The 26,012-nt window shown below is 34.2% G+C and overlaps 1 protein-coding gene across 1 annotated transcript in view; it reads left to right on the top strand.

Annotated features, from left to right (window-relative positions):
- Positions 1–26,012, top strand: part of Npepps (aminopeptidase puromycin sensitive) — a 95,818-nt gene that overhangs the window by 50,741 nt on the left and 19,065 nt on the right. The window contains exons 4-15 of the mRNA XM_046420428.2: positions 4,676–4,797; positions 9,361–9,468; positions 10,665–10,865; positions 11,419–11,515; positions 11,629–11,662; positions 12,441–12,555; positions 14,902–15,066; positions 15,966–16,070; positions 16,461–16,521; positions 18,965–19,074; positions 23,413–23,476; positions 25,857–25,996. Of these exons, the coding sequence (XP_046276384.1) occupies positions 4,676–4,797; positions 9,361–9,468; positions 10,665–10,865; positions 11,419–11,515; positions 11,629–11,662; positions 12,441–12,555; positions 14,902–15,066; positions 15,966–16,070; positions 16,461–16,521; positions 18,965–19,074; positions 23,413–23,476; positions 25,857–25,996 (1,322 nt within the window). The remainder of the gene's footprint in view (positions 1–4,675; positions 4,798–9,360; positions 9,469–10,664; positions 10,866–11,418; positions 11,516–11,628; positions 11,663–12,440; positions 12,556–14,901; positions 15,067–15,965; positions 16,071–16,460; positions 16,522–18,964; positions 19,075–23,412; positions 23,477–25,856; positions 25,997–26,012) is intronic.

The raw sequence follows: 26,012 nt of genomic DNA, 5'->3' as shown, positions 1-26,012 counted from the left end.
TGAAATTCAAATGCTGTATAGTGAAATTTTGTTTGCCATTCTATCTAGTCGTCTTAGCTCAACTCAAAAACAATCAGTTTCTTCTGTGTCCCTATAAGACTATACCATGTTTTTGTGACATTTATGTACATAATTTTTAAGAACAAAGAATGTTGTATGTTTAAGAACACAGAATTACATACTACTGTCATAGGTAATAGTCTGTACCTTTTTTCCCCCTTTATGTGTGTGTGTTTCCCTTTAAATATGAGGTCATATATATATGAGGTTTTTTTTTTAAATCAGCATTAGTAAGACCTGTGTCTTTCTTGATAAGGACACAGCTAACATGCTACATGGCAAAGCCATTTCAAATAATAGAAAAAAGTCGAGGAAGGTTATGACCATAAATATTTTATAATTTAGCTTTTTATTTATTTTTTATTCTGGAGAGTGAATCCAGGGTGCTTTACCAACGAGCTACATCCCTTTTGCTTTACCAAAGAGTAAACATTAAATATATGATATTAGTAACTTTTGTGCTTGACATAATCAAATTTAACTCTGATATTGGCACTGTTCTAGAATGGTGGTTAAGCTACCTTAACCATTTTATTTATTTTTTATTTTGACACAGGATATTGCTAAATTGCTTACCCTGGCCTTGAACTTGTGATTGATCCTTTTACAAGATTACAGGCGTGTGTTACTATTCCTGACAACATAGTTCTTGAGATTTTTAGTAATGTAACAATTTTTAGTTAATATAATAAAGAAATAAATAACCAGTACAAATGTTAGAATAGGAAACTCTGCAGGTATGACTATATTTAATTATCGAATATCTATATCAATATCTACTGGAAAATCATTGGCTTTTACATTTTACAAAATTATTTGGGTCAAAGTTATCCAGTTATTGTTTGCTGTAATTCTCTCTCTTTTTCTCTCTTTATTGTGGTACTGGGGATTGCACCCTGGGGTACTCCACTAAGCAACTTTCCCAGTCCTTTTTGTTTTTTATTTTGAGACAAGGTCTTGCTGGCCTTGAACTTGTGAACTCCTGTCTCAGGTTCCCAAGTCACTGGGATCATAGGCATGTGCCTCTGCACCCAGTCACTGTTTACTTTAAGAATGAAATTCTGACTGTATAAATATTTACAATTATTATGTGTCAATTAAATAGAAAAAACTAAAGTTCTTGTTTTTTCAGATTTTAACACATTGCAGAAGTGGTCTATCTGATAATGGAGTAAACATTGAATATATGATATTATGATATTATAACTTTTATAAATATATGATATTATAACTTTTGTGCTTAACATCATCAAATTTAACTTTGATATTGGCACTATTCTGGAATGGTGGTTAACCATTGTAAGGTCTCACAACCTCAGAAGCGGTGGTTAAGGAAGGTTATGACCATAAGTATTTTATAATACCACCTGTAGAGTGGTATTTATGTGGAGAAGCACTATTAGGTCTTGTCATTTTAAAGAGGGTAGATCTTGGGCTGAGGTTGTGGCTCAGGGGTAGAGCACTTGCCTAGCATGTGTGAGACACTGGGTTCAATTCTCAGCACCACATATAAATAAATAAAGTCTATTGACAAAAAAAAAAAAAAGAAAAAGAAAAAAAAAAGAGTGTAGGTCTTAGCATTTAACATTTGGTGGATGTTTCTGTTTTTTTAGTTGTTTAATTTATAAGTAAGCTTATTATGTTTTAAAAGGTTTACTACACAAATGGATACATTGGGTATTGAAATAAGATCTCTAATTTGAAAAGCAATGTAAATTATGTCTGTGAATAGGTATGAATTAGAGTAACTGGCAGTTACTTTATGGTATAAATATGGTGTAAATTTGATAAGTGAAATTTGTCAAGAAGTACTTTTTCTCCAACTTACCATAAGTTTCTACTTTATTAATAGTATGTATTTTGTAATTAGTATTTATAATGTGACACTAATTACATTTATTAATGATTTTAAAAAACTTTAACTTGTGTTTTGTTTGAATTTCAGGTAATAACTTTCCAATACTTTGTATTTTGTTTAGTATGCCACTTTTTGGAAGTGGCCACTGTCAATATCTTGTTATGGTTTGATGGCCTTGGAGATTTAAAACCGAGTAAAAGTGTAAGCAGCCTTTCTTATTTAGTTATGAGTTTTAAATCCACTTTTGTTCCAAGTAGGGAAAGTTTAAAGTAGATTTACCATGAATTATGAGTTACATTAAAAACGGCTGACTTAGCAAGAACAGACTGGCCAGTTCCACTAATGAAATTATAACATAAAATTCCTGAAACAAGTCCCATTTAAAGTAGTGGGTTTTACTAGTCCATTAGATCTTCCTTGCCCAACTTTATTAATGTGACTATACGTATCATTTTTTTTTTAAGATGTCGATGGACCTTTATTTATTTATTTATTTAAATATGGTGCTGAGAATCGAACATGCTAGGCAAGCGCTCTACCCCTGAGCCAACAACCCCAGCCAAACATACCTGCTTTTTTAAAAATAAAAACTTCAGTGAATTCCTAAAGAAAATAGAATATAATAATTTTCCCCCTCAAAATTCCATATTATTTATTAATTCTTTAGTATTAATCACTAAAAATTATTATAGATTCTCTGTTCATATTTATTGTCCCAGTAATCTGTAATTCTGAAGAAAAAGCATTCATTCAGGGAGTATAGGTTAGTATGGGATTGCCTGCTTATCATGCCTTAAGCCCTGGGTTCGTCAACAATAACAAAACAACAACAAAAGTATTCATTGTCCCCTCAGATGTTCACAGATGTCTGATTTAAAAAAAAAAAATAACCATCACAGATGGTCTGTTCAATTAAACTTCAGTTGAGGAGTTATGATTTTCCAACATGATTACTTTAAGATGTGGCACTTGTCTTTGGTGATGGTTTGCTACAGAGGTCTGAAATTTTCATTTAAGTTACTTTCAAACTAGTTTGAGGCACATAAGAAAGCTTTGTTTTTGTGTAGAAACAGTTTGTAATTTGTCATTCGCTTATTTTGTAAACTTGCAATTCTCATGATTTTGGACTTTTGCAAAAAAGCAGATTCAGTTTTAGAAGATGAAGATTTGACTTTAATATCATCCAAAATAATATGTCAAGAGAAAGAAAGTCAAAAACATTTTGACCAATGTCAACATTGCTCTACAACATTCTAAAATAACAGTATGAAACACTAGAATATACAAGTTTTGTATGATTGGCTAATTTCTTTATAGTTATACCATATCTTTGATTTGTTAGACTGTCATGCTCTGGACCTTGTTAAAAATAGGCTTTAAAAAGATCAATTACAAATTCAACTTTTTTTTTTTTTTTTTTTTAAGAGAGAGCGAGAGAGTGAGGGGGGGAGAGAGAGGGAGGGGGAGAGAGAGAGAGAGAGAAGTTTAATATTTATTTTTTTTAGTTATCGGCGGACACAACATCTTTGTTTTTCTGTATGTGGTGCTGAGGATCGAACCCGGGCCGCACGCATGCCAGGCGAGCGCGCTACCGCTTGAGCCACATCCCCAGCCCACAAATTCAACATTTTTGAGGGTTTTTTGGTAGCTTGATTTATAAATGGGATTATTGTTTTGCCATGCATGTACATTTGGCAGATGACCACTAGATAATATTTTTTGTTGTTGTTTTAAAGAAAGTCATACACTGAAGTTGGTTTTGCTCTATACAACAGTAGAATTCATATTTAGTATTTTGTATTTGTTCATTTTAATAATTTGTTAATTAATTTAATTTTTTTTAATATCATTGATCATTGTTCACCTGACTGAGGTAACTGAGTTTGTTTTGTTCCTTTTTTGCTGATTAAGTCATTGGTCTTCCCTGTGTACAATAGTATGCAATCAGTATTCCATTTGGATTGAACAGATAGCACTAGTCTTTAATGATGGAGTAATTGGCTACGTTTTTCTTCTTGTGCATGAAGTTTTCTTAAAAGAGCAATCCATACAGAATAATCGACAGAGAGCATGAATTTTAGGTTAAAACATTTTATCTCACTCTTGCTGCTTACTAATTATTATGACCTTCAGCAAGCTATATAACTTTTCAGTCTCAGTTTCCTCATCTGAAAAAATGGGGACAATACCTATTTCCAAATTTATAATTATAAATATTTGAAAAACTCTATGAACAGTATTGTATGTCAGTCATTTAATAATAAATGTTTCCTTTCCTGTTCCCATCTTCATGTACTCGTAATTTGAGACTTAGGTTAAAAAAGTTAAAGAAGTTTGAGCCAGGCAAGGTGGCTCACGCTTGTAATCCTAGTGATTCAGGAGGCTAAGGCAGGAGGATCACAAGCTCCAGATCAGCCTGACAATTTAGCAAGACCTGTCTCTCAATCAAAAATAAAAGGGAATGGGGAAAGGGGGTGTAGTGTAGTGGTAAAGGACCCTGGGTTCAATCTCCAGTACCAGAAGAAAAAAAAATAAAGAACTTTCTGAGCATTTACCTAAACTAGATTTGAAAAGTTATTTTAGGATTAGTTTGCCATTTACTTCAGACTGTTCTCTCCAGTGCAGGAGTGTTTGAGAAAGGAAAGAATGATTTGAACATTGTAAATAGCTAACGGAATATAGTATCTTGAGCACATATTTTTGATAATTGTACTTAACATATCCATAAAAGTGTTTTTTATTTATCTTTAATCACAGGTACAGGAACCTTAAAGATAGATTTTGTTGGAGAGCTGAATGACAAAATGAAAGGTTTCTATAGAAGTAAATATACTACCCCTTCTGGAGAGGTGCGCTATGCTGCTGTAACACAGTTTGAGGTATGTGTTATTCTTCTCTAACATTATGATTTTTAACCATGTTACAAAACTTGATTCTATTTGGGATAATTATTTGAGACTAGATGCCTTTGAACATAATTATAGAATATTTTATATTCAGCCATTGTTTCTATCTTCAAAATGGAGAGAATTAAGTGTGTGTGTTGGGAATGATTAAATATAGGTGTATACACATACACACATACATTCAGGGAAAGAAGTTTCAATACCTGCCGGAACTGTTGTGTCCTCCCCACCCCGTATTGGGGATAAAAGCCAGGGATCCTCTACCACTGAGCTACATCCCCCCTGTATCCCAATTTATTTTCCCCCTGAGACAAGATCTCACTAAATTGCATAAGACTGGCCTCAAAATTGTGATCTTCCTGCCCATCACCCTTATGAATCTCTAGGATCACAGTCATGTGCTACCATGCCTCGTTTAATTGCTTTTATACTATGTGCCTTTCTTAATTGCCTTTCTCAATTTTATATTTGATAACTATGGGTTTTCCTACTACATTATTAGCTATTTTGTGGCATTCCTTTGCTGCTACCACTGCTTCCTTTGTGTGTGTGTGTGTTGCTGGGGAATGAACTGAGGGCCTTGCACATGCTTGGCAAGTATTCTACCACTAAGCTACAGCCTAACCCTTTTTTTCAATTTGAGATGGGGTCTCATTACATTGCCCAGGCTGGTCTCAAACTTGATAGTCCTGTCTCAGCCGCCTGGGTAGGTGTATGTCACCATACCTGGCTATTTTGCTCCTTTGACATTTCCTTTGTTTATCTTACTTACGGTATTTGTGCTTTCTTTCAAGTGTAAGTTATATAAATTGTTTCAAATCTGGTAATGGTATTTTTATGTGTTAAATCTAATTAAATTTATTTCTGTAAATTTCAATATGAATTAATGATAGAATTGATGATGTCCATTTTCCAAATTCTTTGTTTATCCTTGGACTGTTTGTTTTGTGTAACCTGAAATTTTAGGTGCAGTTTAGTGCAACTTATTTTACCTGGTATATATTCTCTTTCAAGAATTTTAAACCTTCTGGATTTTTTTGTTTGTTTTTGGTACTGGGGATGGAACCTAGAGGCACTTAACCACTGAGCCACATCCCCAGCCCTTTTGTGTATTTTATTCAGAGACAGGGTCTTACTGAGTTGCTTGGGGCCTTGCTGGGTTGCTGAGGCTGGCTTTGAACTTGCAATCCTCATGTCTTAGCCTCACAAGCCACTGGGATTACAGGCGTGCTCCAGTGCGCCTGGTTCCTTCTGTTTTTTTTTTTTGTTGTTGTTGTTGTTGTTTAATTTTTAGTTGTAGGTGGACATAATACCTTTATTTTTCTTATTTATTTTTATGTGGTGCTGAGGATCGAACCCAGTGCCTCATGCATGCTAGGCAAGTGCTCTACCACTGAGCCACACCCCCAGCCCTCCTTCTGTTATTTTAATATAACATTTGCCACTACTGTTTAGGCTTAATTCTGTCTGAATGATTCTAAAGCCTTTTTGTAATCCTTTGAACACTTCATCCTGGAATGTATCCAAAACAATTTTCCTTCCTTCCTTCCTTCCTTCCATGTGTTAAATCTAATTAATCTTATTTCTGTAAATTTCAATATGAATTAATGATAGAATTGATGATGTTCATTTTCCAACTTCTTTGTTTATCCTTCTTTGTCCTTCCTTCCTTCCTTCCTTCCTTCCATCAGGGATTGAACCCAGGGTCACTTAATCACAGAGCCACTTCTCTAGCCCTTTTTTATTTTTTGAGACAGGTCTCACTTAGTTCCTTAGGGCTTGCTAAATTTCTGAAGCTGGCTTTGAACTTGGAATTCTCCTTCCTCGGCCTTCTGAGCTGCTGGGATTACAGGCGTGTGCCACCTTGCCTGGCCTCCAATTTTTTTTTTAAAGAGAGGATGTATGTGTGGTATAATTTCTGAGTGTTTACATATTTGAAAACCTTTTATTTGCCTTTATACTTGATCAGTTTTACTGGGTATATAGATTTGTTGATGAAAAACAAAAGAGCTATCTGGAAGCTGCTCTGGTCTGTGTTTTTCTCCTGTTGGTCATAAACAATATCACAAAATACCAACCTCAGATAAGGGAAATCTGAGACCATGATAAAGTGAGACAAAACAAGAATACTTCATAATTTCATCTAGGCATAGACAAAAACAAGGTCATTTTGCTATTCACAAAATACCAAATATCTCCATTTGTCTGTTAAAATGAGTGACTACTGCATTTTTACCCATTATAGTTTTATGCTTGCTCTAGTCTGCCCTCCCTATGGATTTTTTTAAATACCCACTCTTAGAATTGCCCTTACTTGCTCATGTGCTCTTTCTCTCTTGTGGCACTGAGGATGGAATCAGTGGCACTCTACCACTGAGCTACATCTCCAAGCTTTTATTTTTTATTTTGGTCTTTTTAAGTTGCCTAGGCTGGCCTCAAACTTGTGATCCTCCTGCCTCAGCTTCCCAAACTGCTGGGATTATAGGCATGTGTCACTGTGCCTAGCTCCTGCCCCTACTTTCTGACAGCAATCAACCTGGAGTGAATCTCTGCTTCCTAGTCCCAGCTTACCCAGCCAAATCATATAATAGGGTGGTGAAACATCCTGTAGTTCCCTGTGGTATGAATTCTTGCAGCAGTGAGTAGTAAGCCCAGTTTGTTCAACTATAAGAATAATACAATTAGCTTAAAATCTTTTCCTTTCAAAAGTCTATAAATATTTTTCCAAAGTCATTCGCAACTTATTTTATCAAGAGGAATCACAGACTAGAGTGTTTCTTCTTTGTAGGTAACACATTATTTTGTTTTGCTTTGTTTTCGTCCTTCTCAAATTATTTCTTTTTTGGGTGGGGCTGGGGCAGGTACCAGGGATTGAACTCAGGAGTGCTTAACCACCGAGCCAAATCCCCAGTCCTTTTTTAATTTTATTTAGAGACAGGGTCTCACTGAGTTGCTCAGGGCCTCATTAAATTGCTGAGGCTGGCTTTGAACTTGAGATCCTCCTGCCTCAGCCTCTGGAGCCACTGAGGTTACAGGTGTGGGCCAATGCGTCCAGTATGAAATTATTTCTTGATCCTGAAAATTAAAAAAAAAAAAAAATTACCAGGAGCTAACTTTTCAATAGTTTTGCATATTACTTGGTGAACCCTGTTGGTTTTTCAGATTCAGATCTTCCTTCAGTGTAGCATAATTTTCCCATTACATTTTCGTTGTAGTATCTGCTGTGATCTCTTCTTCAGGAACACCAGTTAGTAATAAATTCAGCTCCTGTGTCTCTCAAATGAACCTTTCATTGCTTTTATCACTATCTCCTTTGGACATTTTAAAATTTAAATCTTGTTATCTATGTCATTTATTTAATATTCTCAAGTATGAATTCATTTCTCTACAGCTGCTGCTTCTAATTTAAAAATTTCTTGTGCTGTAATTTCTTTCATTATATCATGTTTTCTGATATCTTGTGTATTCATTGATATATGATTTACTTAAATTTGAGTGCGCTGTTAGCTAGCCATCTAACATTTTACTCTTGAAGAAATCCTTTTTCAGAAATAATATACTACTTCTGCATATTTTATTTCTTTTCATGTTTTTATCATTCGTTCCGTTTTATGATTTTGTTCTGATTCTAAAGTTCCTTTTATTGTTACTGATATCCTTCAGAGACATTATATTTTACCTTGCATAAAAAAGTGCATTTTTTTTTGATTTTGATTGGTTAATTTTTTTTTTTTTAAATAAATGGAACTGGGATTGAACCCAGGACCCTGAGTATTCTAGGCAAGCACTCTAACACCGAGCTACATCCCTAGCCCTTTTTATTTTATTTCAAGACAGGGTCTTGCTAAATTGCCCAGGCTGGCCTCGAACTTGCAATTCTCCTACCACAACTTCCCAGGTAGCTGATTTTTTTTTTTATTTTTAAAGAAAAATTGAGGTCTTTTTAAGTAGGTGAGGTGGTGACAGTTTTACTTGTAGTGTATGGAAATGCCATTAAACTAATGACCTGTTATGAATTGACAGAGCATCTATATTTATTCCTGTTGCTGCCATTCCAGATAACAAACAAACAAACAACAAAACACACAAACACATCAAAGACTGAGAATACTTTAATTTTAAAATAAAAGCGAGAGAGGCAGCCTTTCATGTTTTCTCAGCTCTGAATCCTTACAGCATACTGTTGAGTGTTCTGTGCTTTGTGTTATGTTAGCATTACTGGTGAAGTCAATCACATTAAATTTGAAATGTTTTATTAAAAGCAAAAATATAATTACAAACGATTCCCATATCTTGTTAAGATCTATAGCAGACCTAGTTCCTAGATAATTGCTGGTATGACAAAGGGAGCAAGCATTTTATTTTCTTAGTAGTTAGTATTGTAGCTTGTTGCCTGGCATTGATCAAATGAAGGAATGAATGATGGAGAAATGGTGATTATGTCTTGAAATTACCTTTTAGGTTAATTTTATGGTACTTTGATGTTTAATTTTTGTGGTATTTAATTTCGTGGTATTTTCATATTTTTTTCTTAAGGCTACTGATGCCCGGAGGGCTTTTCCTTGCTGGGATGAACCTGCAATCAAAGCAACTTTTGATATCTCACTGGTTGTTCCTAAAGACAGAGTAGCTTTATCAAATATGGTATGTTTGTGTTTTACAAGTCCATTTAAATATTTAATAGGCTTAGGTATATTTAGTTTGCTGATTAGGTTGGATAACATGAAACCACTAGTACAGTGCTTAGTATATAACAGAAACACCAGTATTAGTTTTCTTTATTTTCAGGTAAGCCCTCTTTTTCATAGTTGCCTTATTTTTTGGAGAGTTTTCCTCCTCATGGAAGAAATTTCTTGTTAAATACATGAATAACATTATCTACTTCTTTATTAAAGACATAAAAAGAAATTTAAAAGATATTACCTAAATGAAAAAGGTCTTAATTTTCTTATTAAATACCAGAAGTTATAGCTATAAAGTGTATTTTCTCTTCATTACTGTCATTGATCTCATTCATAAATAAAGTAAGCATTCATCACTTGAAGTGTATTGTCTAGAATTGCCTTGTTTAAGACATGTAGTAGCCTGCAGTTTATAGTGTGACTCTGAGGCACTTGGAAAAACCTACTGTACCTGAAAATAAGTAGTTTTTGTCTATTTATTAGAGGAGAGAATTCCATAGATAGAATGTCATTCTCTTCTTAAGTATTCCTAGAGAGGGAACTAACATATTAAACTGAAATATTAATTTATATTTTAGTGTAAATGAATTTATTAGGTTCTATTCTTGAATAAATTTTCCTTGGAAATTAGAAAGAGTTTGAATAGGACAAAAAGGAGAACACCAGAGAAAAATTAATTTCTAAGGGTAAAGTGAACATTTCTTAAAAATTTGCTCAGATCCAGTCTTATTGTAGAGACTGCTTGAGATCTAGAAATCTGTACCTTTAAAATATAATCCACTGTTATATTTATTTTTATTGATAATTTTTCTCCTATCCTTATTTCATTTGAAAAGTTTTTGAGATCTTACTTAAAACATCCCAGTGTCTGGTATATAATAAGAATTCAAAAAAAGTTGATTTCTTTTTTTTCTCTCACAAGTCTTCGTAATTTGAATATTTTAGCCCCCAGCTGTTTGTATGAGTGCTTTATCAAATCACTCTCCTTGAGAGGAAAGATCTTGGTAGCACTGGATGAATTGGGATGGAAAAGCAAGCCATTTTGGAAAGTAGAAAAGAAATACATTGAAATCTGCAGCTTTTGGCTAGTGTTTACTCTTAGGTATTAGTGTAAATCTGTTTAAATTTTCTTTATTCTCCCTATCTTTTTTTTTAAAGAATGTAATTGACCGGAAACCATACCCTGACGATGAAAATTTAGTGGAAGTGAAGTTTGCTCGAACACCTGTTATGTCTACATATCTGGTTGCATTTGTTGTGGGTGAATATGACTTTGTAGAAACAAGGTCAAAAGATGGTGTGTGTGTTCGTGTTTACACCCCTGTTGGCAAAGCAGAGCAAGGAAAATTTGCGTTAGAGGTAAATGTACTTGAAGAGGATTGTTCCAACAGTCCATAATTCCAGGTTGGGGAATTTACATTTCTGATCAATTACTTAGTACCATTATTTATAATTTAATCTGAAAGTTGTTGTGTTACTTTGGTTTTATTTTTAATAGAACTTTGGAAGTACCAACTTTGATGTTGTATTAACATTTTACAAAATGATTCAGAGAATATAAGTCAGACTTGGGGTGTAGCTCAGTAGAGCACTTGCTTAGCATGTACAAAGTGGTGGGTTTAAACTCTAGCTCTGAAAAAAAAAGATTATATATAAAAGTAAAATTTATTTATTTAGGAAAAGGGCAAGAAAATATGTAGTTATATTTTTTTCATACCAAATTACAAATGGATTAGGGTTTGGCCAATGTATACAAAGCTTGGGGCTAAGGCAGTCTTTGGAAGTAGGGCTCCCTGGGATTGATTTCTAGTAACTTGAGATACTTTGGTTTGCAACAGGTTTCCTTTGTGGATTTCTATATGAATTATAATAAAATACTTATCAGATGGTTCTTTTGTTTATACTTTTATAGGTTGCTGCTAAAACCTTGCCTTTTTATAAAGACTACTTCAATGTTCCTTATCCTCTACCTAAAATTGATCTCATTGCTATTGCAGACTTTGCAGCTGGTAAAGTAAATTTCATTTTATTGCTGAATTGTAATAAATTTATTTGAATTTTGAGATTTTTGAGGAAGAAACATTCATATGTATCAATAAATGTTTATATTTATTTTATGAAGGTGCCATGGAGAACTGGGGCCTTGTTACTTATAGGTATGTTAATGATGCATTACTCTGCCCTATCTTTCTCATCATTGTCTTCATAAGGGCTTCCTCCTAATCACAGTTGAGAAGCTTCTGCTTTATGATCTGGTATAAATTTTTCTGGCTCCCTCCAGTTCCATGCACATTTCAAAAATGCAGATGGACATCCCCCTCTGGTGCTACTATCTTTGCATGTAAAATTTTAAAAGTGAGCATCTGGCATTAGTAGCATTTTTGGATATATTCTTGGCTGAGTCTTTCATTTCAGTGCCTTTCCTTCCTCCAGTAGTTTGATAGTTATTTATCCAGTTTGAAGAACCTCTGATTTCATATCTTCTAGCCAAGTTTTTACATTTCTGTCACCACAACACAACCATGTGGTTGTGTAAATTTTAAAACAAAGTCTGTAAGCATTTTTTTTGCCTTCTACTTTCAATTGCCTTTTTAGATGCACTAAGTTTTGGACATCCTGTTCAGTGTTCTTTTCGGGACATTGGAATGCATCTTTCCCCACCACTTCCCTCAGTTAATGGAAGGACTTCTTCTCTACCACAATTATCCCTAATCCCTTAGACAAAGTGTTTCTAAAATTTCAGAAAACAAACAGATAATTAAACTGTTTCACATCTATTTGGGGTAGTCTTGAATATTCCTAGAATTTTTTCTATCCTGTGTATGCTAAAAAATTTTTTCTTGGTATCTAATTGATCTGAATGTTCCCCACTTGTGCAAGTCTGCTTTTATTACAATATTTTAATTGTTTCAATTTTTTCCCCCTTTAACACAGGGAGACTGCATTGCTTATTGATCCAAAAAACTCCTGTTCTTCATCACGCCAGTGGGTTGCTCTGGTTGTGGGACATGAACTCGCCCATCAATGGTTTGGAAATCTTGTTACTATGGTATTTAATATTTTTAAGTGCTCAAATATATTTATTTTCATCTTGCTGTGTATTATTTTGGCCACATTATGTTTCAGGATTGGCTGTAACATTGTGCCAAAAATAATTGATTCAAAAATTTTATTTTAAAAGATCTACTTTGAAAAGCATTCATAATCTCTGTGTTGATTGAGAACATATGGACAATTTAACTTGTTCTATAATTGGTCTGCAAATGGGGAATTTCAAGATACTAAATTGGGTGAGAAACATTCCTGTTTGGTAAAGATAAATGTATCATGCAGTGAGATTCCAGGCTAACTGTAGTTTCTTGAGTCATCTTTGTGGTTCACTAGCTGAAATGTAACCAGATAAATAACAAACTGATCTTTGATTAGATCGAAATGTTTTTGGGGGCCATTTTGTTGTTTCCTAAGATATTAAGTTGAAATATGATGAAATGAAAGTTAAAAAAAAAACAAAAAGCTAAAAGTACAGAATGACTACAGAATAAAGGTATATTAAAATTTCAACAGTGCTGTTGAAATCCTCATTTATCAGAGTGTTTGCAGTGAATAATCTGTACATTAGTCCTGACCTTTCACTCTTACTCTAAATAAATCCTGTCTATGGAAGCCCTTAGGAGCACAGGATATTAAGTGAACTAAAAGTATCTCTGCAGTGAAAGAACTGGAGATTGTAGAGCCAGCCAGATTGCTTGATAGCATTTTAGGCTGCTAAAGAGTTGATCCTGGCTTGAATGTTGTTTAAATTCATATGTATGTTTTAGAAACAAGGAACAAAGTATGGCATTTATCAAGTATGACATGCCTGATTCAGTCCTTGAAAATAAACTCTTTCCTTTACCTTTGAATATTTAAAATTTTACTTACAAGTGAAAAAAATTTTTTGAAATAAAATTTCATGTGGAATTATGTGTGTTAGTGCCTGCATTCAAATACATGCAAAAATTTATCTTTTAATGAAGCAAGTTTGCTACTTTCTATCAAATTTTTTTCCTTAGCTTTTAGAAAACTATGATTTTATTTTGAAACTACCATAAATTTTAGTAAAGGAAATGTGTGCATATTGTTTACCAGCAACTTTTTACTGGATTTATATAACTGTTCTAATTATTATAGATGTGAGTTGTTTGATAAACTGAAACTCCATGTGGGTTGAAGAACAGTTTATTTTAATAATAGAGTCTACTAGTTAAGTAGCACTGAGACAAGTAGCCACCTATCATATAATGTTAAAAGTATTTGGTCTTTTCAGTATTTCTAAATACTTTTGTTTTACACTAGGATTTTGGTCTCTGCCTTAGATTAATATATGTCCTTCCTTTGCTAAGAAATTTAATCAACTTTTTTATTTTTTTAATAGATGGACACCATACCTTTATTTAATTTATTTATTTTTTTAATGTGATGCTGAGGATCACATATGCTAGGCAAGTGCTCTACCACTGAGCTACAACCCCAGCCCCTATAATCAACTTTAATAAAAATTAGATTAAGATAACTGTCTAAAAAGTTGACTTTTAAAAAATGTAATTTTTTATTTTTATGTCACCCATTTGTTCTTTGTTCATTTCTCCCTCTTCCTCTCCCCTGTCTTTCTTTCTCTCTCCATACATACATACATATAATATACACAAAATACCTTTATTTTACTTATTTTTATGTGGTGTCGAGGATCAAACCCAGTGCCTCACACATGCTAGGCAAGTGCTCTGCCACTGAGCTATAACCCCAGCCCCTCGCTATATATTCTTAAAATAGTGAGAATTTTGTATTCTATAAATGCTTAAATACCATTCATTACAGAACTACTTCCTGCCATGACATTTCTGTTAATTTCACATAAATCTTATTGAAGTAGTATTGTTTTTCTATTTATCTAGAAAGTTCAACTCAGCTTCTCATTTTTTTTTTCCTAGTCATTATAGAAATAATTTCCAGTTTTCCTGTTTTGTTCTGATAGCTTTCTGGGTTTCTTGTTGTTTGTTTAAGAAAAATTTGTAACTACATTTTATGTAATGATACCTCTGCTCTTACCTGTATTTATCTTTTCTCTTTTCCTATTCATCTATAGGTTCCTTCCCTCCCACTTTCCTTCTTTTCTCCTTTGGTAGTAAGAAGTTATTTAAGTAATGTTTTGAAAATGTCTCTCAGTCATGACTCTGATATCACTAGTTGGTCTTTGTTGACATCTGATGCTTCTCTTTTTTTCACAAATGTTTTCAATTTAATTTTAGTTGATTAAATCGTAAGTTTTGAAGGATAGTAGAAGGGACATGCTTTTCAAATTAGTGGAATTGCAGTCATTTTGTTTTTTTCAAATATTTCAACCTTTTGTTTTTAGGAATGGTGGACTCATCTTTGGTTGAATGAAGGCTTCGCATCCTGGATTGAGTATCTATGTGTAGACCACTGCTTTCCAGAGTATGATATCTGGACTCAGTTTGTTTCTGCTGATTACACCCGTGCCCAGGAGCTTGATGCCTTAGATAACAGCCATCCTATTGAAGTGAGCTATACTTTCCAACCATTGGCTTATGGCTGCTTTCCTTTCAGTGAAATGAATAATTAGTTACGGAGAAGCTTAGGATTCTGAGAGCAAGAAAAATTGCACGAATGGTTCCACTTTTTTTAAAATTGCAATACTGGGAATTGAACTTAGGAACTTGTACATTCTAAGCAAGTACTCTGCCACTGAGCTATATCCCTATCCTTCACTTGTTTTTATAGTTCATATTTCCAGTCTGGAAGATCTAAAAAGAATAAGTTCTAATTAATATTTCATTTTAAGGTAGCTCATATAAAAATTTTGGACGGTGCTATGTACATTTTTGTAGAATGATACTGTAGGAACCATATGTCTTAAATAACACTATGATTCCATTGTTTCTCTCAAGGAAAATGCTGGACAGATTATTTCATTATTGTCATTATGTTTTTGTGCATATTTTAATTCTCTTGAGTTAGCCTATCCTTACTTCAGTTAGTATATACATATATATTTTACATTCAGAGAACTAGAGTTATAATCCTACTTTGACATACTTAGCTAAGATTGATATATTTATGAATAGTTAAAATTAACATAAGAAATCAAATGTTTTACATCTCTATATTCCTTTCCCTCCCACTCCCCACCAAGAATAAACAGAGCTGTAACAACTTGACTGCCAGAAGAGCAGAGTCAGGACTAGAACCTAGGCTCTGAAAGATAACGGGGATTGTGTTATATATTCTACTTCATTAACACTAGTTACTATGCCCTTTTGAGGGTTAAGATACACATTGTGAGTGATCTAAAGGCAGAAAACTATAAGTTAGAAGGGTTTTCCTAGAAAGCTCTTTATGTAATTCAGTATTACAGGCTGTCTGCTTCCTGTCATAACCCTGAATCACACTGTCTGCCAGGTCAGTGTGGGCCATCCATCTGAGGTTGATGAGATATTTGATGCTATATCATATAGCAAAGGTGCATCTGTCATCCGAATGCTACATGACTACATTGGGGATAAGGTAAAAGAGCAATTTTTTTTTAAATCTTCCATTCTTTTGTGGTGAAATCCTAAATTTTGCATGGATAAAATGTCTGGCTTTTTAAAAAATTAAGTTCCTAGGTAATTTTTGGCTTATCTTCATTTCTTTTTTTATTTACTGTTGTTATCTCTTAGAAGAAAAATGTGCCAAGTATGTTTTGGGATAGGAATGGGAGGCTGATTTAAAACTTTAAGTAGAAGACTAAGTGTATACATTCTTAAAAGGTAGTAAATGTTAGAGGGATAGATGTTTTTCAGTATATCTGATACTTGAGTAATTGAGTAAATTTTGCTTTTGACTACTAATATGCATATATACTGTAAATTCCAAAATCTGACTCTTCTGGATTTAAAAATTGTGTTTTCTCAGGACTTTAAGAAAGGAATGAATATGTATTTAATCAAGTTCCAACAAAAGAATGCTGCTACAGGTAATCTTAATAGCTTGAGTTAGTATTGAAAGCATTGTCACTTTATCCAGGGTGGGAAATTTCTAACAAACTTCTGGGTAACCTTGTGCTACTAAGTCATGGGTCACACTTTTGAAAAGCAAAGCCTACCATTTAACATTTTTTTCCTTGTTATTTATGAAAGTCAATTGGCAGTTCAAATATACTTCCATTATTATTCCCAGCATCCTCTTGCAGAAATTCCAGTACCCTGTCTGTCCTCACGGCTGTTCTCCCTAATTCATGCTTTCGTGATCTCTGCGCTAGAATCTTGAAAATGCCTACTTATCCACTACTTCTTGCCCTGCTGCATTCTATTCAAGTGCACCTCTTCTTTTTTAGCTATAGATTGTCACAATACCTTTATTTGTTTAGTTTATGTAGTGCTGAGGATCGAACCCAGTGCCTCACACATACTAGGCAAGTGCTGTACCACTGAGCCACAACTCCAGCTCAAGTTCATCTCTTACACTGAGGCTAGAGTTATCTTGCTAGAGGGAATATTAGATCATATCCTCCTATTTATTGTCACTGAAGTCTATACCTCTTTGTAAGCCAGTGATCAATAGGTTAGCCCCTACCTAATGTTTTAGCCTCATCTCCTGTTATTCCTACTCTCATACCCTACTTTCTTGGAGCTTATTGAACATATTGCTATTGTTTCTACTTTTCCTGTTTGTACATTAGACCATTTATTCTGTGTATCTTTATTCCCTTGTGTGTGTGATGAACAACTCCAAGTTGAAGGCTAAAAATCATACTTGTGAACCCTTTATTTTCTTTGGATTTTTGTTTATGTGCTTTTTCCTTCCTCTGTGCATGTTACCATCATAGTATGTACCCCTTATTGGTATTTTGCTTTATCTTCCACCATATGAATTTAACCATGAGTTTTACTTCAGTTTGATAAGCAATGAATATTTTAAAACTGGTTAATTGAATGGATATAATGCTTATTTACACAGTGAGTTTGAACATGTTTCTATATTTTCATTCTTATTTCTTGTTTGAACTCAATTGTCTTTTGTTATAGTTTATAATTTTTCTTATATGCTAGAATGATTAAGTACATCTTAGAATAAAAGACCAGTTTTTAAATTTATTTTATTGGTGCATTATAGTTGTGCATAATTATGGAATTTATTATCACATATTTGTATAGGTACCCAGTATAACAATATAATTTGGCCAGTATCACTTCCCAGTGCTTCCTCCTTTCCACCTTGCCTCTATCTCTTAGTCCCTTTTCTTAACTGATCTCCCTTTGATTTTCGTGGTATCTAACCACACCTACCTTTCTTTACCTTTTTCCTCTCTAGTTCCGTATATGAGAAAAAAATATACAACCCTTGACATCTGAGTTTGACTTATTTAACTTAACATAATGGTTTCTAGTTTTATCCATTTTCCTTCAAATGACATAATTTCATTTTTCTTTATGGCTGAATAAAACTCCCGTGTGTGTGTGTGTGTGTGTATGTATGACATTTTCTTTATCCATTCATCTGTTGATGGACACCTAAGCTGGTTCCATAGCTGGGCTGTTGTGAATTGTGCTCCTATAAATGTGGGTATACATATATCACTATAGTATGATGACTAATTCTTTAGGATAAATAATGAGAAGTGGTATAGCTGGGTCATATAGTGGTTCCATGCTTAAATCTTTCGAGGTACCTCCATACTGATTTATGTAATGGTTGTACTAATTTACAATCCAAAAAATGTTCCTTTTTTCTCTCTATCCTCTCCAGCATTTACTGTTATTTGTATTCTTTAATTCATTTGCCCATTTATTTTTATTTTATTTTATTGGTATTGGGGAACTGGATTATTATTATTTTTTTTTTTGTGTGTGTGTGTGTGTGTGAAATTTTTTTGAGTTTTTTGTATATTCTAGATATTAATCTTATGTCAGAAGAGTAGTAAAGATTTTTCTCCCATTTTGTAGGTCCTCTTCTTTACATTCCTAATTATTCCTTTGCTGTGCAGAAGTTTTTTAATTTGCTGCCATCCCATTTATTAACTCTTGGCATTATTTCCTGAGCTTTAGAAATCTCCTATTAAGAAAATTGTTGCCTGTGCCTGCATGCTGGAGTCTTGATGCTATATTTTCTTCTAGGAGTTAAATAGTTTCTGTTCTAATTCCTAGGTCTTTGATATGTTTTGAGTTGATTTTTATGCAGGGTGAGAGAGAAGGGTCTAGTTTTATTCTTCTACATATGGATAACAAGTTTTCCCAGCACCATTTGTTAAAAAGACTGAAAGCCAAGTGTTTATAAGGAGATGTTAATTTGGCCTACTGAAAGAAAGAAAGAATTGGTCAGCATTGCAGTGTTAAGAGTTAAATAATATTTCTAATTTGTTTTAAGAAAATAAACACATAAACATTTTAGATTATCATTGTTTGTGATTTGCCTTCCAGAGGATCTTTGGGAAAGTTTAGAAAATGCTAGTGGCAAACCCATAGCAGCTGTGATGAATACCTGGACCAAACAAATGGGATTCCCTCTTATTTATGTGGAAGCAGAACAGGTAAACTTATAAAAAGTCCTATTTGTCTGATATTACACTGCATGAACTTCAGTTCAATGTTACCAAATTTGCTTTTCTGTACTTTTTAAATTGTAGTGAAATTTATACCAACCTTGTACTCTTTTCTCAGTGATTTTGCCCGTGCCCAACATCATTAAATTATACATAGTTAGGGAACAAAATTGTCTACTTGTACTATCCTCAGGAAGACTGTGAAAATTTGTTGGTTTACTTCTAAAAACACTACTTGATGTTTATTCTTGTTTTGGTGCTGGGGATTGAATCCAGGGTTTTAGGCATGCAAGGCAAGTGCTCTACCACTGGGCTAAATAAACCCCAATCCCCACATGAGTTTCATTCTAGAAATACAAGGTTGATTTAATATTTAAAAAGTCTTACTACAAGAGCTGGGCATAGTGGCACTGACCTATAATCGCAGTTACGTGGGAGGCTGAGGCAGAAGAATCAAAAGATTCAGGGCAATCTGGGCAATTCATTGAGACCCCCATCTTAAAAAAAGAAAATCTCACTATATTACTAGAACCAAATAGAAGAACCATGTAATCACTTGATTAAATGTAGAAAAAAAAATTGGTAAAATTCAATATGCCTTTATAATTTCCTTTTAAAATATTGTTTTTAATGTTGATTGATTGAACCTGAATTAAAGAGGAGTACTTCAGAATGAGTTATTCTCCAGCAGGACTGAAAATTACACATGAACCCTTAATGCCTACCAAAAAGTTTGTCTTAATTCAGTTTTACTTATGAAATTATTCTCTTAAATGTGTTTGTCAAGATTTTGTGAGCTGTGTATTAGTTGCTATCCATTTTTAAGGAAAAAGATTGATAGCACTTTCTTTTTATTTTTGGTACAGGGGAATGAACTCAAGGGTACTTAACCACTGAGCCACATCCCCAGCCCTATTTGTTTTTTTATTTTGAAATAGGGTCTTGCTAATTTGCTTAGGACCTCACTAAGTCGCTGAGGCTAGCTTCAAAAGTTGCAGTCCTTCTGCCTCAGCCTCCTGAGTTGCTGAGATTACAGGTGGGCACCACTATGCCCAGTTTATAACTTTTTTTCTTGTCTTGAACTGTTCATAAAGTCAAGTATAATTTTACAAAGTATTTACAATTTTATAATTTTTAAATTTATAATTTTACAAGTATTCTACATGACATTTAACCAGCCCTTACACTCTCAAAATGCAGCCACATTTACAAAGAACATTTTAATGTGGATGCTTGCAAGTTAACCTTCTAGAGCCATATCTTAACTTAAAATATGAGTGGATTTATAATAAAGTAGACATACTGGAAGACCTCTCAGTTAAATGATTGCAAGGAGTTGAAATGTCAACTTAGGGAATGCAATTTATCATATTTGGTGGACTAGACTACCTCTAAGTTTAGTAACCTATATTGTGTTTCTTTTAATCTTCTTTGTCCACTTAGGAGAAAAGTCTATTATGAGGTGACTCATGATATATGACTGATTATACTCGACATTCCATATAGATTTGACAAGTAGTTATCTCTCTACCTGATTTGTTTAATATTAGCAAGCCAGCCATGGTGGTATATACCTGTAACTCCAGGGGCTCTGGAGTCTGAGGCAGGAGGTTTGCAAGTTTGAGGTTAGCCTCCTTAATTTAGCAAGGCTCTCAGCAGTTTATCAAGACCCTGTCTCAAAATAAGACACACCTATAATCCCAATGACTCAAAAAAGAAGAAAGATATTAGCATACAAAGATGATTGTTCTTTTCATCTCTAAGTATTTCATTCCTCAAAACTATTAAACTGTTTAATGATAACATATAGTGTGAACTCTTAGTTTTAATTTTTTTCTTCAAGCAAAACACTTTAAAAATTTTTGGCGGGGGATCTGGGGTTGTGGCTCAGTGGTAGAGCACTTGCCTAGCATGTTCATCAAAATCTAAAAAAATATTAAAAAAATTTTTTTTGGGGGGGGACTGTGGGGTGAACCCAAAGCCTTATATATGCTAGATAGGTGTTCTACCACTGAGCTACTTCCCTGAGCCCCCTTGTAATTTTATTTTTGTTGCAGAGTCTCACCAAGTTGTCTAGATTGGCCTTAAATTTGTGATCTTGTCTCAGCTCAGTTTCTGGGACTATAAGCATGAGCCACCATGCCTGCCTCTAGTGCACACTTTTAGTTGTTATCAAATAGAAAACAGGAATATCACTGCTTCTTAGTGTTACTGAAACTGAGCTTACTTTTCCCATCTAGTTACTTAAAGGTGTTGCTCTATTTCTTTTGTTGTTTTTTTGTCTATGTACAGAGCTAAACTCACCCATTTTATATTATAATAAAAAGGCTCTCTGTGGGGTTGGGGTTGTAGCTCAGCAGTAGAGTGTTAGCCTAGCATGTGTTAGGCACTTAACCACTGAGCCACATCCCCGAGCCATTTTTTTTTTTTTTAATTTTTTTACTTAGAGACAAACTGAGTTTGATCCTCAGCACCACATAAAAATAAATAAATAAAAGGCTATCTGTCACTTAATTCTTTTGAAAGTAGAAGAACTCTCTAACATATAGTTTTTTTTCTTTTTTTTTAAATATTTTTGTTTAGTTGTTGATAGATCTTTATTTTTTTATTTAATATACGTGGTGCTGAGAATCAAACTCAGTGCCTCACAGATACCAGGCAAATGCGCTACCACTGAGCCCCAGCCCCAGCCCTCTTTTCTTCTTTTAAATGCAGTACTGGGAATTGAACCCAGGGGCACTCTACCAGTGAGCTATATCCTCATCCCTTTTTATTTTTTATTTTGAGACAGGGTCTCACTAAGTTGCCCAGGCTGGCCTTGAATTTGTGAATTTGTGATCCCTCTGCCTCCATCTCTAGAGTTGCTGGGATTAAAGGCCAGCTGTTGAAGTATTTTTTTAAACAAATGAACTTGCTATTGTTGGTTCTGGCTTTTTAGTTATTTTCAGTGCCTGCCCCCCAATCTACACACACACACTTTTTGTTTCATTGCAAAATTCATCCTTTGAAACAACATGTATGCCTATTTCATGTTTAACAAGCATTTTAAATTTTGAATTTTGAATAGTGAGTCCACATGCCAATGTAATGTTGCTGCTTCTTTAGTCTTAAACTTCTAAGAAGCAGCAACATTACATTGGCATGTGGACTCACTGTTCATCTTTATAAAGATTAATATAACTTGTTTATTGTGTTGTATACCTTGAAAACTAATACATTGCTTTTAGGAACATCTCAACTGGGTATACATCCCTTTTGAGGGGTCATATTACATGGACATTTGCCATTTATTTATTTATTTTGTTAATTTTTTTAAAAAATTTTTTAGTTATCAATGGACCTTTATTTATTTATTTATTTATTTATTTATTTATTTATTTATGGTGCTGAGGATCGAACCCAGTGCCTCACACATTCCAGGCAAGTGCGCTACCACTGAGCCATAGCCTCAGCCCTAATATCTATTTATCTATTTGTTTGTTTATTTATTTAAAATATTTATTTATTTTTTTAGTTTTCAGTGGACACAACATCTTTGTTTGTATGTGGTGCTGAGGATCGAACCCGGGCCGCACGCATGCCAGGCGAGCGTGCTACCGCTTGAGCCACATCCCCAGCCCTGTTTATTTATTTAAATATGTATTTTTTTAATGTTTATTTTTTAGGTGTAGATGGACACAACACAATGACTTTATTTTTATGTGGTGCCAAGGATCAAACCCAGGTCCCACCCGTGCTAGGCAAGTGCTCTACTGCTGAGCCACAATCTAGCCCCCTAATATTTATTTTTTTTGCAGTGGTAGAATCTAGGGGCATTCTACCACTGAGTGCCCCCACAAACCCATTATTGATTGATTGATTGATTGATGGTGCCAGGAATTGAACCCAGGGGCACTTAACCACTGAGCCACATCCCTCATCCATTTTTTTTTTTTTTTTAATTTTTATTTTAAAACAGGGTTTTACTAAGTTGCCAAGAGAGACCTCAAATTTGCAGTCTTCCTGCCTCGGCCTCTTGAATTGATGTGATTCGAAGCATGCACCACCACAACTAGCTATTTATTTATGTATTTATTTTCACAGTGCTGGGGATGGAACTCAGGGCCTCATGTATACTGGGCAAGCACTCTACCACTGAGCTACATCCTGCCCCAGACTTTTTTTAGAATAAAGATTCTATAGTACATCATCTTCATCACCACTGCATTTTGTGTGTTTATCAGTCATTTGGTTCTGTTGGTTCCATCATCTACTTTATCACAGGAATATTCCTCCCACTGCTCCAAAAGTGTTGATGCTATTATAGTCTTTATTTTGTTTCTTTAGGTAGAAGATGACAGATTACTGAAGTTGTCCCAAAAGAAGTTCTGTGCCAGTGGACCTTATGTTGGTAAGCAAATGGCTATAAATGGGAGGTAATTGATGATTTGGGGTATCAATAGTGGGTTCCAACTAATAGGAAATATTATCCTTTTTTTTTTTTACCCCCCAGACCACAGATTGAATTCAAGGGTGCTTAACCACTGAACAACATCCCCAGCCCTTTTTATTTTTTATTTATAGACAGGGTCTTTCTAAGTTGCTTAGGACCTCACTAACTTTGAACTAGCTTTGAACTCAAAATCCTCCTGCCTCAGCCTCCTGAGCCACTGGGATTATAAGCATGTGCCATCACACCTGGCATTATTATCCATTATTTATAGTTATAATGGAACTAATAAAAACAAGGAGATGGTAAAAGGATAAAAGTGAGACTTAAGAAATCAAAATATAAGATTCAACACGCTATTTGTAGTATTTAATTACTTTCTTAAAAAAAATCTCATGTGTCTATGTATTATTGGAGTCTATAATGAAGAATTAGAACTTCTAAGAAGTGATATCTAGTCTTAATCCATAAAAGAGGATTTCTGGTGTACTTAAGTGGATGGCTTAAATATAGGTGGTATTATTTTCATTTTGCACATGAGAGAGCTGAGGTACAACTAGGTTAAATTGGTTGAGGTCACTTATCGAATAAGTTACAAGTGGAAATTAGCTGGGCACAATGGCATGTGCCTGTAATCCCAGCAATTTGGGAGGCTGAAGCAGGAAGACTGCAAATGCCCCTCCCATACACACATAAAAGGATAAGGGAGGAAATTGAAACAAAATAATCAAACCCCATGAGTTCTGCTTTTTTTCCCTCCACACTGTGGATTGAACCCAGGGCTTTGCCATTTAGGCAAACACTCTACCAATTAACTACCTCCCCAACCCTGAGTTTATGTTTTTATTTTTTAAATATTTTTTTTTATTTTGTCACAGGAATGGACACAATATCTTTATTTATTTATAATCTTATCTATCTATTTATTTATTTTTTATGTGGTTCTGAGGCTGGAAGCGCTCTACCACTGAGCTACAGCCCCAGCCCATGAGTTCATGTTTTTAACTCACACTTTTTCAAACACATTAGACTCCCTTCCTATAAAATTTTATCCAGGAAATTAAAGTTTGATTGAAAAAAAAACCAAAAGTAAAGTGTTTCTCTGAATAGTAGTTCTCAACAGAGAGAAGTATATGTTATCATCTCCAATGCCTTGTCATGTTCTACCCTCAAGATCTGGTGCATCCTCCTAGGATTAAGAAGTATGGCCTCTGCCCTTAACTCTTCTTAAAACATTAGAATTACTCTTATAATAAATAGGTCTGACAAGTCGGGAGTGGTGGTGCATACCTGTAATCCCAGCAATTCAGGAGGCAGAAATACAAGGATCGAAAGTTTGAGGCCAGCCTCAACAACTTAGCACTGATCTAAGCAACTTAGTGAGACTCAGTCTCAAAATTGTAAAATTTTTTTAAAAAGGATGGGGATATAGCTGAGTGGTAAAGTGCTCCTAGGTTAAATTCACAGTATTATAAAAGATTTTTTTTAATGAAATAAATGCCTTACAAGTCAAACAATATATCCAAATAAATCCTTAAGTGTCATAGTTGCTGTTTTCTACCTCATACCTATAATCTGCTTTGAAATACTGATAGGTTTTACAGACTTTTATAATGTTCAGTGACAAATGTAAACAACATTAAAACCTGAATAGTGTGTGAAGGGGAGGGGTTTAATTTGTTGTTTAGCCTGATAATTAGGCTATATAACTCACATGTTAGGTATGCAACTATTTAAATAACTGTTAATGTACTTGGTAAGGACTCTTGTTAGGCATCTTAATGCAAGTCTGTTTTGCTGCCTGATATCTAAAATAGTATTTCTGCCTTACAAATGCTTTGACTTTTAGATATGACTCCTCATTAATAGAATGCAACAGCTCCCAGGATGTGTCGTATCATAGCAATAAATATCAGTGTTTCATCAGTGTGTATACCCATTAAAGACTGCACCTTAAAATTGGTTTGTCAATGCAATGGGAACACTTTCACCTACTCAAAATTTATTTTCACAGTGAAATCATTGCTATGTCTATTGCTTTGTGAAGGGAAAACAATGATTAAGGTTAAATCGTTGCATTTGTGATTCTATGAGTTAATTGATCTCTCTCTCTTTTTTTTTTTTTTTAGGCTGTTATTATTTCATTAGTTATATCTTCCTTTCCACTAATATTTGGGTTAGCTGGGAGAGTTTCTGTAGCACTAAGAATGAGCTATTGGCTTACCACCTAAATTTGGGCCCCTGACTAGAACAACACCAGTTCTCTCTATACATTTTACCATCTGTTTCTTCCAGGATAAAGTTAATTTTCAGGTTTTCTGTTTGTTCTTCTCTTGATTAGGAGAAGACTGTCCCCAATGGATGGTTCCTATCACAATCTCTACTAGTGAAGATCCCAATCTGGCCAAACTTAAAATTCTAATGGATAAGCCAGAGATGAATGTGGTTTTGAAAAATGTCAAATCAGACCAGTGGGTTAAGGTGAGTCCAGAAATGG

Source organism: Marmota monax, unplaced genomic scaffold (assembly GCF_021218885.2).
Source record: "Marmota monax isolate L192 unplaced genomic scaffold, Marmota_monax_Labrador192_F-V1.1 WCK01_AAM20220418_F8-fsc00064, whole genome shotgun sequence".
NCBI classification, from domain to species: Eukaryota; Metazoa; Chordata; class Mammalia; order Rodentia; family Sciuridae; genus Marmota; species Marmota monax.
This window is presented reverse-complemented; position numbering and strand designations above follow the sequence as displayed.